The sequence below is a fragment of the Pelodiscus sinensis genome, chromosome 16, assembly GCF_052426305.1.
Source record: "Pelodiscus sinensis isolate ZL-2025 chromosome 16, ASM5242630v1, whole genome shotgun sequence".
NCBI classification, from domain to species: Eukaryota; Metazoa; Chordata; order Testudines; family Trionychidae; genus Pelodiscus; species Pelodiscus sinensis.
The window spans coordinates 476,842-491,271 of NC_143067.1; the positions used below are offsets into that span (position 1 = coordinate 476,842).

At 45.8% G+C, this 14,430-nt stretch overlaps 2 protein-coding genes and 1 long non-coding RNA gene across 6 annotated transcripts in view; 1 reads left to right on the plus strand and 2 right to left on the minus strand.

Moving 5' to 3' along the window:
• The window catches only part of KDM3B (lysine demethylase 3B), a 139,703-nt gene extending 138,634 nt beyond the window's left edge, over positions 1-1,069 (minus strand). The window contains exon 1 of the mRNA XM_075917875.2: positions 850-1,069. Within this exon, the coding sequence (XP_075773990.2) occupies positions 850-1,020 (171 nt within the window). The 5' untranslated portion in view covers positions 1,021-1,069. The remainder of the gene's footprint in view (positions 1-849) is intronic.
• Positions 997-12,215, plus strand: LOC142825762 (uncharacterized). The gene is made up of 2 exons (XR_012900111.2): positions 997-1,334; positions 2,990-12,215. It is a non-coding gene; the product is annotated as an uncharacterized LOC142825762 (long non-coding RNA).
• LOC102462263 (C-terminal-binding protein 2) overlaps positions 3,889-14,430 on the minus strand; it is a 31,096-nt gene continuing 20,554 nt past the window's right edge. For 2 of the 4 annotated variants that reach the window (XM_075917898.2, XM_075917899.2), the window contains one exon: positions 3,889-4,284. In XM_075917898.2, the coding sequence (XP_075774013.1) occupies positions 4,158-4,284 (127 nt within the window). In that variant the 3' untranslated portion in view covers positions 3,889-4,157. Of the gene's footprint in view, positions 4,285-10,098; positions 13,296-14,430 lie in introns of those variants that run through there. The other 2 variants (XR_012900106.2, XM_025183922.3) reach the window with 2 other exon arrangements.

Below are 14,430 nucleotides of genomic sequence, written 5' to 3' on the forward strand. Positions count from 1 at the left end.
TTGGTAGCCAAATTGTGTAGAAAGATAAAGAGCCTAACTCATGTGTGTGGATTATTGTGATGTTCTTGTGATCTTTTTAGGCATCTCATTGCTTAGTACTGCAATGTCTAAGTCCACAGATCCAAACCTAGCAGACAATCTGAAACTGTCCATTTCAGAATTACATCTCACAAATATTGCAATTGAAAATTATTAGCCATGCTCCATGCTTGTTATTAGCCAGCATCCTTTCCCCAGTTGCCACTTTTTTACCCACATCAGATGACTACACCAATGGAATCACTCCCCTATTCAGCCACCCCATCCCATCCCATCCACTGTGGTCGGACTCCTCACACCTACAAAGTATACATGTACCGAGTGACTGGAGACCTTCAGGGCAAGTGTCTTATGACAATGTGGTATGCATGCACAATACACTATTTTCAAGTGTGCAGTTTGTATTTCAAAGTCAAGATGCTAAGTGACATTTAAGGCTACATGAGATCTTTGGAAAACATTAGCAGCAATTAAATTCCTCTCACCTCTACAGAGCATCATTGGAGAAACCCTGAAAGTAAGGCTGACTGAGAAACGAAACTTGCTGCTCTAACCCCGACAGAAATAGCCTGGGTTAAACCTGCCCAGGTATGTCTGACCCAAGAGCTGCAGAACGGAGCTAGCGCCTGGCAACTGCAGCGAAAGTGAAACAAGCTGCAAGCGAACTAGGGAGGCCGAGACTCGCAACACCCCAGGCGGGCGCAAAATGCCCCTGGCGCGCGCGGAGCCCGGGAGGGGGGGCTGAGCCCCCGGCCCACGAGACGCCGCGACTGTTCCCGCCCCCAGGGAAGGAGCCCGCCCCGCCCTCACCGCCAGGTCCTGGGGCACCGCTCCGCTCATGGCCCGCACGGTGCCGCTCCGCCAAGCCCGCGAGGGCAGGGCAGGCCCCGGCTCCGGCCCCGCCGCTTCGCCGTCGCTCGCGCTGGCCGCCAGGAGCAGCAGGAGCCGCTTCCCCACCGGGGAAGCCGCCGCGTCCGCCATCCCCGCCGGGCAGGAGCCTCGGGAGCCGCCCCAACGGTCGCCGCCGCCCCGAGACACCGAGCGAGCGGCCGCCCAGCAGTGGGCCTCTCCGTCCGAGCGCCGCCCGCCGCGATCCCGGCATGCACTGCGACGGCCCCCGCGCCCCCTTCCTCCTCCGCTCCCAGCATGCCCCGCACGAGCCCGACCCCTCCCGGCATGCACCTCGCCAGCCCCGGCGTGCCCTGCGCGCCTGCCGAGCGTTGCCCTGGTGCGGCCGGGGGCCTGCGCAGACTCAGCCGCCAGCGGGACCAGAGACACGGGCCGGCCGCGCTGAGGTGCGTCCGCGGGCGGGAGTCGCGCTGCCCGCCCCAGCCGTGTCCCTCCGGGGGCCGGGCGCCAGGCTGCCTCAGGCGGAGGGGAAGCAGCCGGCCGAGCCCAGGCTGTGAGCTCGGCCCCCCCCGGGCCCCCCCGGCTCCGGGGCATCTGTGGGGGCTGGGGCTGTGAGCTCAGCCCCCCCCCCGGGCCCCCACCCGGCTCCGGGGCATCTGTGGGGGCTGGGGCTGGGCTGTAAGCTCAGCCCCCCCCCGGCTCCGGGGCATCTGTGGGGGCTGGGGCTGGGCTGTGAGCTCAGCCTCCCCCCGGCTCCGGGGCATCTGTGGGGGCTGGAGCTGGGCTGTGAGCTCAGCCCCCCCCGGGCCCCCCCGGCTCCGGGGCATCTGTGGGGGCTGGGGCTGGGCTGTGAGCTCAGCCCCCCCACGGGCCCCCCCCGGCTCCGGGGCATCTGTGGGGGCTGGGGCTGTGAGCTCAGCCCCCCCCCGGAACCCCCCCGGCTCCGGGGCATCTGTGGGGGCTGGGGCTGTGAGCTCAGCCCCCCCGGGCCCCCCCCCCCCGGCTCCGGGGCATCTGTGGGGGCTGGGCTCCAGGGCCCCTCCCAGTTCTATCTCCACAGGAGTGTCCGAGTCCAGACACCGTGCAGATGGGAATGTGGGACATCCAAGGCCAGCGGGAGATCAAGGAGACAAGGGGCATGTGGGGTCGGGGAGGATGCTGAAGTGATGGCAGTATGGGAGAAAAGGAGTTGGAGGGACACAGGAATGTCAAAGCTGGTGTGGGAGAGGAGAAGGGTAAAATATGGGAGGGGCTGGAGTCTTGGTAGGGCAAGAAGAGAACAAGGGTTGCCAACCATCAGAAAATTTACAGGCAGTCCATAAAAAATTAGCTGAAATTTTATATCTGTAAAAAAATTTAGGAGTCCATAAATTTCATAAAAGTGCCATACAATTTCAAAAAACAGCAATTATTCAATAGCAATGAAATGTCTTCTGTGCTGCTTCAGCCATTTTACTGCAGAGCAGTGGAAATTGGACATTTTAGTTTCTTTAGCTTAATGGTTGAGGTGACGTAACATGAATCATGTTATCCACTAGATGTTATCATCTACGTTATCCCACCAAGTTAGCGTCCGCACATTGGCAATTTATGTAATTTAATATTGTTTACCATTAAAGTTTACAATGTCAAAATCTATGAGAAGAATGGATTGTGCCAAAGAGAATAACGAGTCCAATGACTCGGGTGAATTATCGCCTGATGAAGAGCCAGTTATTAAGAAATCAAAAGGTAGAGCATGCGTGTTTTCATCCAAATGGCTAGGAAAGGGTGAGTTCAAAGACTGGATTTGCATAGACAGTGAAAGCAAGCACAGCACCAAATGCATTTGGTGTATAAAGCTGTTCAGGATAGCTTCTGGTGGAGTACGAGATGTTCGTAGCCATGCTGCAAGCAGTAGGCACCAAAGCATAATGTCTGCAAGATCTAGCCGTGGATTTACGAGTTTCATTGCTAAAGTTAATCCAACAGCGACTAATCACCAGAAGATGGTCACAGAATGTGAATTAAAAGTAGCAATCTTCTTAGCCAGACAAAACCTACTACTGAGTTTGATGGATGAAATCTCAGATAATGTTGCTGATTGGTTTCTTGATTCCAGAATTATATAGGTTTCACTTGCAGAAGAACTAAAGCATCCATGATGATTAAAAATGTTGTAGCAAAAAAGACCAAAGAGGAATTGTGTACCAACCTGAAATATTGCCAATAAACTCTCCACTCCTATGCTTGAAGGATTAATAACTGTCAGAAATTAAACTGGGACAATTACTTCAGCTATGGTTAACAGTGTCAGTGTTCGGATGTATGAACACGAAATGGAAAACTTCCAGGACCATGACTAACTAAATGAAAGTGAGTTAAATGGCATATTGTTCTTGTGATGTATGAATTATAACAATTACTTTTCACTTTTGGCCATTTACATCGTCTTAATATAGTATAAAAAGTATGTCCGTAAAAAATGTGTCCGTAAATTTTTCCTATTTTGTCCGTAAATGAAATTTCTGTGGGTTGGCAGCCCTGGAAGAGCATCAGCATAGTGTTCTAAGGGTGATGGGTCTGGAGGTGGGGGAGCCCCTTTACCCTCGCCCTGCACGAGCGTACCACACTTTGAAGTGCCGCGCGCTCCTCACAGGACGGAGGGGGAGGGCGGAGGAATCTTTGTGCATTCCTCCCGTCCCCAGGCCAATCAGGGCTTGGGGGAGCGCATGACCTCTCCTCCTGCCCTGAGAGGGGCGCATGGCACTTGAAAGGGCTGCGTGCTCCTGGCAGGGTGGGAGGAAGCTTCATGCGCTCTCCTGCCCCCAGACCATAATTGGCCTGGGGCAGGGGAGCGGCAAGGCCTGCACGGGCTGGATCAACCCAACTGGTGGACTGGATGTGGCCCATGGAGGCCCTTTTGCCCACCCCTGGATTAGAAGTGAATCAGTTGTTCCCCATCCCTTTCCCTGTACAGGTTGAACCTATCTAAAAATCTCAAATGAGAAGGCAAATTAATAACAATATTAAAACAGTCATATAATTTATTGGGGCCTGAATAATGATTTTTGAATATTGGGAGCTGGAAGTACTAGACACTTACTGATTATAAGGTATTGACAGTGTAGCATTGAACTGGGATGATTCTGGGATCTCACAGTAATTTATGTATTCATAAAGGCATTTACTTTGGAATTAAGGCACTGATGTCCTCTCATTATAAGCTTTTGTTTTCATTCAACCCTCTTGTAGAATACTGCAAAGCATAATCCCATCTCCTCTACTTTTCAATATACACGGGAGATTTCTATAGGAGAATGGGAGATGCTCAGACTCCTATGCCAATAGGCACATGGCATGCATCTTTTTTTCCTGTAAATGTCGTTAGCATCATCACACTGGCTAATGTAGTGCCTGGAAGAGATAAACAAAGTAATGAATTATCAGCCACTTCACTCCACAACAGAACAAGGAGCTAAGGATAGCAAGAGGGAAAACACTTTACAGCCTTGGTGTCCAACCAGTTCTGAAGCAGTAGCCACTGTCATGGCTACTGCTATAGCGAACTATCCACACTCAACCTGCCAAAAAGCCACGTGTCTAGTGACTAGCATGTTGGATACCAGTTCCCCACCCACCCCCCATGCATCATACAATTCTCTATTCATTCCACTCACATTCTATTTGATTCCGTAAACAACTCAAGGTCTTTGTGCAAAGGGAAAATACTGGACATTTTATTGCTTCTTTGGGATGTACAATATGGTCAAAAGGTTTATTATTCATTATTATTATTATTATTATTATTAAAACAGGAAAAAATACTTCAGTTTGTTTCTTCTGGATGTTTTGTCTGTCCTGGAAAACTCCAGACAACTGCAAAACTTACACTTACTATATTAGAGCTACCAAGAAAATCAAATATTAATTGCAAAAACTAATGAATATTACATGTGTTTCAAACACTTTTATTGTAACATATTTAACTTATTAAACTCAGCTAAAAATGTGTTCTTTGCTTAAAAATGTAAATCAACATTTACCATGTCAACCACTAAGGCTGAAAAAGTTCTCTCAGTGAATGTGAGAGTCATCCAAGGAATCCTCCAACAAAAAAAAGGGAAAAGGAGAGGAATTTTTTCCCCCATTTGAAACACCATTCATGACATCTTTATATATTATAAAGCTGCAAGAAATCATAAAGGCTACTTTGCAGATTATGTTTAAGGGCATAAATGGTCCACCTATACTGGTAAACACTCTTGGCTGCGTCTAGACTGGCATGATTTTGCAGAAATACTTTTAACGGAAAAGTTTTTCCGTTAAAAGTATTTCCGCAAAAGAGCGTCTAGATTGGCACAGATGCTTTTGTGCAAAAAGTGCTTTTGCGCAAAAGCATCCGTGCCCAGTATAGATGAGCTTTTGCGCAAGAAAGCTCTGATGGCCATTTTAGCCATCGAGCTTTCTTGCGCAAAAAATGAAGGTGCCTGTCTACAATGGCCCTCTTGAGCAAGTATTCTTGCGCAAGAGAGCTTATCCCTGAGCGGGAGCGTCAAATTATTTGTGCAAGAAGCACTGAATTCTTACATTAGAACGCCAGTGCTCTTGCTCAAATTCAAGTGGCCAGCGTAGACAGCTGGCAAGTTTTTGCGCAAAAGCAGCCACTTTTCGCAAAATCTTGCCAGTCTAGACGCACCCTCTTCTGTTCTCAGCACCAAAATAGCTTTATTCAAAGCGAAGCTGGTGGTACCCAAGCTGAAGTTTTTGGGAGAAAATTCACCAAAAGGGATCAGAACTAGCCCACACTTAAGTATTTTCAGAATGTCTCTCCTCAATAAAGCAAGTTGAAAAGAAACTGGGCATAATCCACTATAAAGAGTGGAAAAGAAAACAAAACAGCTGATGGAAGAGGTAGGAGTAGAAAACTGGGAAGCATAAACAGAAGTTACAAAGATGATTTGAGGTCTGGAAAATACTCTTTATTAAGGAAAGACATAAGGAGCTCAAGCAATCTCAAACAGAAGGGTAAGAGGCAACTTGGTCACAGTTGCAGTGAAAGCCCTCTGCAAGAAAGTACAAATTGCAGGATACTGATGAAGAAAACAGGGCTCCAACAGAAATTATGTTTAAAAACAAAGGTTCATCTATCTGGAGATATATGTTCAATACTATAGGCTCTTTAACAGAAAAGGCATAATGAAATCCACTGATTGAAACGTGAAGCTAGAAAATGTCAGCTGTAAAGAATTTGGTTTTTTTCTCTAGTACTGTATGTAAATATATTTTAGAGTACATCTGTTCGTCCTTTTGTTCAAGAACTCCTCCTAAACCGTAAGAGCTAGGACCACCAAATTTGATATGCAGCTTCTTCTTATCCTAACTTAAACTAAGGTCAGGGTTTGGTTGTGCCTGAAAAACAGGAAGTGCCTGGAATGGGACCATTTCCCACAACATGAAAAGGGAGGGGCAGAGAGAAGAAAGGGACATGTTACTGAGAGTGGCCATAGGGGCATCTGCAGCACCAAGAGTGTGGCCAGCAGAGTTGGGGCATTATCAGCTTGCCTGCCAGCACACTGGTAAGGAACCCCCAGACACCAAACCTGGAGCCTACCTCCAGAAAGCCTGCAAGCCACACAGGGCAACTGGAGGGGGGAAGCCCCAGAGCCTGCAAACCACAGGAGGAAGGGGGCTGCTAGAGGTGGGGAAGCCCCTTTAGCCTGCCACCTCCCCCCCCCACCGACAGCCTGCAGACTGAGGGAGAACGTAACTGGGGGCACCCTCTGACAGTGGAGTGCTACTCCGGCCTCCTGGGAGGAGCTGCTGCTAGAATACCACCACCCTTGCTACCACAGTTGGCCCCCTCACCCCCCCCCCCGCTACTTCCCAGACCCCTGCCCTGAGTCCTGCACCTCCCATGTGCCTTGACTTCAGCACCCGCTGTCCTTGGCCCTCTTTTCTCTCTCCCCATGTCAGGAGGCCCCCCATACCTCCCAACTCTTTGCTCTAAGTCACCTACCCTCTGCCCCTCCTCACCCCAGAACTATCACTCCAATCTTCATTTTTTAAAAAGACAATTGAAATAACGCATGTACATTTTTCATTTATTTTTCCAAACAAAAGATATTCCTTCAGTTATAGACCTGAGCAATGCCAGGTACATCTACTAGTGTTAAATATGGAAGAAAAGCCTCCAGGCAACAGCATCAGATAGTTCATCTGCACAGTTCTTGGAAATAATCGTATGTATCTTAACATTAAAAACTGGTTGCCTGTATTTTGTTCAGGCACCTCATCAGAGATCTGTTTGTCTGTTCAAATGCTCATCTTCATTGAAGATGTAGTCCATGGAAAGTTTGAAAATTTAAAAATTAACCAATCTGACTGGACCATAATAAAGCATTTTTTTAAAATAAGGTAGATGTATTCTTTATTCTATCATACTTCAAAACTATCCTGCACTTTGCACTGTCTTACAGAAGGCTTTCACTGCTAATGAGTTTTTGGTAGCTCTCAATTGCATAAATGCTTTATTCCAGAGCTATTACATGGTACAAAATCCTTTGTGCAAAACTTTGGTCAAAGCCACAGTGCTCAAGTGCTTCTCTAAACTCAAGTTTTATCTGTAGTTTGGACCAAGAAGCATGTCGTCATGCTGGATTTTTTTTTCTGCGGGGGGAGAGGGGGAAGCTTTAACAGGCATAGCACTTCTTTAGCTCAACCTTTTATCAAAGCTAGGCTAAAGTATCCATTTCCATTACAGCAAGGACATTCTTGAACTTGCACAGACATAATTCATTATGGCTACGTCTAGACTGGCATGATTTTCCACAAACGCTTTTAACTGAAAAATTTTCCGTTAAAAACATTTGTAGAAAATAGCGTCTAGATTGGCAGAGACGCTTTTCCACAAAAGCACTTTTTGCGGAAAAGCGTCCATGCCAATCTAGACGCGCTTTTGCGCAAAAAAGCCCCGATCGCCATTTTAGCCATCGGGGCTTTTTTGCACAAAACAGTCCTCCCCTGTCTACACTGGCCCTCTTGCGCAAATGATTTGCGCAAGAGGGCTTTTGCCTGAACGGGAGCAGCATAGTATTTCCGCAAGAAGCACTGATATCAGACAGTAGGAAGTCAGTGGTCTTGCAGAAATTCAAGTGGCCAGTGTGGACAGCTGGCAAGTTTTTCCGCAAAAGCAGCTGATTTTGCGGAAAAACTTGCCAGTCTAGACACAGCCTACCAGTATGTTTTTTGCCCTCCTGCTACTCCATATCCTCATCAGAATGCAGATGTATTTTTGCACATGTTTAACTTTCTGTATTCTACTATTTTACTACGGGGTGTGCGCAATAATGCGTGAGGGAGCCCCCAACCCTGCACTTTCATCCCCAGCCAGTAGAGTAGAAGGTTTTATTGTTTCTCAGAGATACAGCGTAGCTTAGGAGCAATGTTAACACAGGAGCCAGGGCAGAGCCTTATTCCTCTTGGGGGGAAGGGGCTTCACCCCCTTCCTTGGTCCAAAACATCCTCACTTCCCCTAGCCCAGCGGAGACTAATCCAACTCCCTGGCCCTACCCCGCAGCCTGGAGACAGTCCCCGCCTATATTCTTTTCTCTCTCTGGAAACAGGGTTATCTGCTCAGGCTGGGACTTAATGTATGGCCAATACACAAGTGAAGTGAGTCATTGGGAATCACACAATACAGCCGGCAGGAACACTGGGTTACAAAAAGTAGACAGCACCCCCACTAGGTCACAGCCCATTATTAATGGGATTCAGACATATAGTACACTTAAATGCATTCATATTAATGAAAGGTGCCAGTGGAGCATAATCCAGTATTTAATCCCTTGAATTTAGAGACTATTAGCAATGCAAGCTTTTCTACCATGTAACCAAGGTCAGTTTTGAGGTACCACATCTTTAAGTCAGGAAAGTTTTAGGTCTGTTTCTTGGTTTTTCTACTGAGATTACTAGTTATCTATGTGTTGGAGAGCGCTTGTGACTGTTAGTTTATTCAAGAACTTCTAAATGGTAAGAGCTAGAACCATCAAATTTGGAATGCAGCTTCCTCTTTAACTTCAAGCAGTCAGGGTTTGGTTGTGCTAGGACAATGGGATATGCATTGAATGCCACTGTTTCTCATCAAATGCAAAGGGAGGGGTGTGATAGCAGGAAGTTATTCTCATGAATGACCATGGGAGCAGTAGCAAGCCCCTCAACCCGGGGGGGCAGCTGGTGGAGCCCCCCACCCCACACACATACCTTCCTTACCCTAAGCCTATCCTCCTCTAGCCACAACTCCCTGCCCTGAGGACCCAAGTAAGCCTTCGAGTAATACCAATAATGGGGAAAAAAATCAGCTATCCATCTTTCAGAGGATGCTAGGATTTGTTTCCTTTTCAAACTCACACACACTCATGCTGAATGAGATTAGTGGTCCAGCTAAGCCTATAGCCCATCTCTGACAGGCCATGTACCCAGAGCCTTCAAAATTGCAATGAAATCCTACAGCAAATTATGGCATAATCTTCCATTAATGGTGGTTTTATGCCCTGAAACACCAGGTTTATAGATCATACTTAAAAATAAAAATAAATATATATACATATATATATAAAAAAATATTTGCCTCACAAATGTCTTTCTTTCTTAATCATGCAAGGCTCTGGATTTCAGTTATACCTTGTGATAGTGAATTCCACAGGTTGATTTTGCTTTGTGGAAATAACTATTCACTTTTCCCCCTAGTATAATCTTGTTCTTGTACTATACGGAAGGGTAAATCAGATTGCCCGATTTACATAGTTCACCTTTAACCCACCTACAGAGTTAAATGACCCTGTATTCCATTGCCACATCTTCACACACACCCTTTCTTTAATCATGGAGAGTCTGGTACCAGCAACTAGCAGGTCCCTCCTTCCAATTCCAATCCCTCCCTCTCTTTATTTGAAATTCTCTCTTCCACAACATATCAAGGATACAAACCACTTTCCATAATAACTTTAATCTAGGGAATCTCAGAGTTTGGGTCATTTGCTTGTGAAATAAGGTAAGAAGTGGGAGTGATGAAGCCACTGATTCATACTGATTTCCCAGCTTCCTCCACCACCAAACTGCAGCCACATAAGTTGGAGAACTTTATTAAAATATATCCAAGAAATAAACATTTCTAACAAGAGGCAAGAAAGAATTGAAGTGAGAAAGACATCCATAAAGGGAACATTGATGTAAAGGTTTGTTTACATGCTTTATTTTAAAATGTTTCACAGTTCAGTCATTCTCTACAAAAATATATTTCTGAAACTTTGAATCCTCTATAAAAAAGCTGGTCAGCAGCAGTGAACCCAACAAGCAAATGTACCTTGGGACAGAGCGAGCACCTCCTATAAGCAGATCAGTGTGACTAGGGCACTCCTGCCTCACCCTGGAATAGAAGGTTTTTGTTCTTTGGGATTAAGCTCCATACTCATTTTGAAGGAAGGCAATATTTAAAAAAAATCCTTCCATTGCTCCAGGCTGCATAAAACCTGGGACAGAGGATGGTGGATCAGTGTAACACAAGAGGATGCTATGAAAAGGAGAATGACATGGAGGGGAACATTACTGCTTTAGTACTGGTATCCATTTTTCTATGAGGAGTCTGATCACAACAGCCCCCTTCTTGATAATGGCTAGCTCCAGGCTAAATAATACTAAGCACAGGTACTCTGGGGTACCACTGGAATAGTTCACCAGCACCTGGAGAGCCCTTCTTTGGGATTAGGAGAGGATTCAGCTTCATTTTAAGAAAAAATAAAATCTTGCTTTTGTATCTTCATTATGGCAACTGTGACCAAATAGGAACTCGCTTTTATTTCCAAACATAGGTCCATGTGGTACTGGATATAATGGAATCAGTATCTTCAGGGCTAAGGCTTAAGTCTATCAGCATCCAGAACTGCAGCTAGCAGTCCTCACATTTCCAAATATGTATTCCTAATATACCAGTCTCCATGGTATCTAGGCACGAAATATAAGAATTAAGAGGCTCAGTATCATTCCAGGTGAAATCATCTTCCCCACTCCTCCCTTGGGGATGTTATATTGGATAGGTCTTCAGAGATAATTGTGAGTAAAATAAAAATGCTGGCTCTTAAGTGTCTTGCACTGCATTCTAAAAAAACCCAAGATTAACGAATCCTGTGTTTGGAAATCCCACCCATGGGAATGCCTTAACCTAAAAATAATGTGTCTTCCTGGATCTTTACATAAAAGGTAGTAGTTTCAGTAGCAAGTTGACAAAATTATAGTTGCTGATTGAGAAACCAGTCTAATACAGTAATTACATTTGCAATCAGCTTTCTGAATCCTTAAAGGAACCTTTCTTCTCACTAGACATGCATGCCTATTAGAAATCTACTCTCCCAAATTACAGCCTTGAGTTTTCAGATTTAAGAGTAGATTAGCAAATCATTGAAGGGAAAGAGAAAAATGCTACTTTCACTTCCAATTAGTATTTGTCTGAGCTACAGGCTTTGCTCAAAGATGACTCCTCGTGACACACGGCTCTTACTAACCCTAACTACTGTGCCCCAGTTCAGTCTTCTAAAATCTTGAGCAATCAAGGTATGTGCATTTTAAAACTGGATCAGCATCATCCAGAACACAGAACCTGACTGCCTGCATCAACCTTAACAGCCAGCCCAAATTCATCTTCAAAACCAGAACCCACTGAACTTCAAAACTGTTAAAGGGAAAGCCCAAAAGGGAAAACTGAAGAGTTCCACTCATTGTAAATACTCCTTCCTCCCTGGCCCATTTACCCTGAATTAAAAAGCTACTCCTTGAGATCAGCACAAGTGTACAAAATGAACCAGTATCTGCCAACAGAACTGGAGACTGATTTAAAACTAGAAAAGAAAGAGAAACCCTAAAAACTTACTTGAGAAGTTCTACAGCTTCAAGTCCCCAAACTAAACAATAATATAATTTGGTGGTTCCCCCTACTCCCCACCCAATTACCAGACTCCTTCCTTCAGAAACAAGGGACTGTTTCTCAGCAGAAAACTGAAAAATCCGACCCTTCCTTCATTAGTTATATGCACAGACTGTTCAGCTTCCACACACCCAGCAAGACTTCTGAAGGGCACCTACTTTGAAGTACCCAGCCAACAGGAATAACACATGAACTGCTGTAATCCAAAAGAGATGTCAGCTTTTAGATTATCTAGAAATATTTAAATGTGTAAACTCCAAGAAGGGAGCAGAATTATTTTGAGCAGGCCCAGGGGGATATAAATAGAAGCAATGGGATGAAATGGAAAAAAAAAAAAAAGGAATATTAGGAAAATAATTTTGTCATGGAGTCTAGTAAGCTGAAGAATCATCTCCCTCTGGACAGCAGCTTATGCCCCAAAGTGTGGGACACTTAACACTGGAGTAAGATAGAGACCAATCCTGCCCTGGCCTTGTGGGATAGGCTAATGGGGACCTATGTCTCTTCCTTCTCCAATTTCTAGGACCCTAGTATAACATTTCTCTTGTGGATAAATGCATTAAGCAGCATGTGAGGTACAGACATGTGCAGGAACAGCTTCACAATGCTTTAACGTCTGCAGCCTGCCACTGCAACTGTCATTCTTGCTCTTATGCTCATGCCCTGCATTAACATTACAAGAGCAAAACTTCACACTGTCCATTTGCAACAACCCTAGTGGTGCCTGTGCTCAGCGCCACCTGAGTCAGGATAAGCAAGGCAGTGCACAGCACTGCATGTGATCTTTTTCCTGCAATGCAAATCACCTGCCTAACTTCTCTTCAGCTTACTAGTCTTGCTTGAACACTCCCCATTACCTATGCTTCCTGAGACAGCAAGTCACTCCTGAAAATCTGCATGCAGTCTGGTACTGGAGACACTGGGACCTCTCCCTGTTCAGCCAGCTCCTGTTCTGCTGCATTCAAGCCCATGAGGGTGCCTTCCTGTGAAACATAACAGAGGCAGATTCATGGGACACTACATGTTAAACTAAATTTCAATGGGAAGGCAAGGTCACTGCTTCTGCCACAGATAAGGAAAAAGATCCACCAAGAGGTTAAAAACTAAATGTTATAAAATATCTGTTGAAAGGCAAGAACTAATTTTTGCCAGTAATGAAATGCATTCTCCTGCACTGTGTGAACAGGAAACAGTCTCAATGGGGTGTTAGAAAAGATCCTAGCAGGGAACTTGCTCCCGACTTTTTCTGCTGCCAGAGGAGAAAGGAGAGAGAAGATGCTATTGGTCAGCAGGGATTTCTCTGTCTGGGTCCTGTTTGCTTGCCTCTCCAGGGGAAGGGGTACGTGGTGCAGAGTGAGACACAGAGGGCATCCCGTGAGCTACAATCCCCTCCACAACCGCTGGCTCCGGCAGCCCAGGGGCTGCTACTCCCACTACTCCTGGAGGAAACCTGAAACCAACAGAAAACATGTGGAGATTACATGTCTGTCTAAGGAAGATCACTGCAAAGACAAAGGACAACAAAGCGATGCCCTCACCCACATGTTCTGAATTGGCTATCACAGCTCAGAGGAAATGCAAGTCACGATGCTGCACTGAGCAAAGGTCTCCAAACAAAACTGCTCTGAGCTAGGATCACAGTAAATGCCATCAGGACTGAATGGGCTCAGTTATGCATTGATCCAAAAGGCACCTATTCCCAGACAACTACCAGAGCAAAGATCACTTCAGGGTCACAGTCAACACACAGTACATTGAGATTTTGTCTCCGCTAGAAAGTACAGAATGCCCCACACCAATTCACACCCCTGTGAATTCTTCACATACACAAGATGCTGCAGTTCTCCAAGGGGAATGTACTTCTGGTTATACCTCCCTGGGCTGTGACAGGAAGATATTAGCAATTTCTAAGCAAATTTTTCCTTTCTTCCCATTATCCCTGACTGATTCCCTTATGCTATGAGCATTGTAAATGTTGGTAATATGTGCTTGTCATGTTATTGGATTTTAAAGATCATTGCTATACCCATGGGAGGGGGGGGTGTTTGCCCCAAAAGTCTTTACAAAGGGGGCCATGTGAGGTGTCAAATGAAAGCTTGTGTTCTACTGATTCTGTATATGCTATTCATGTACTTGTATAATATGTGTGTGTGGAGTTATAAATATGTACTCTAGGTTGATGCTGGAAAATTCTCTGAGGCAGAGCAATGTGCCAGGAATGCTCGTTCAATGGCTATGCTAATTAGCAAGGCTCCAGGGACAATAGATCTCTAGGTGCCAAGGACACACCCGAGGAATGAATCTGGATGTCTGCAACCAGCCAGAATAAGGATTGCTGGCTTGGGACACAAGGATAGGTCACTGGGCCATGTGACCTGCTCCAGCTTGGAAGAGACCAGGGATGGATATAAAATGCCATGTGGCAATCTCCATTTTCTCTTCAGTTCAGCTACTGATTACAGATGCAGCCTTGCGAGGAACAGCAAGCTGGAAAGAACCGTGGACCCATCCTGACATAGGATGTACACCAGAGACTTTTAAGAGAGCGGTTGTAACATCTCTGATAAGAGCCTGTATCGAGAACT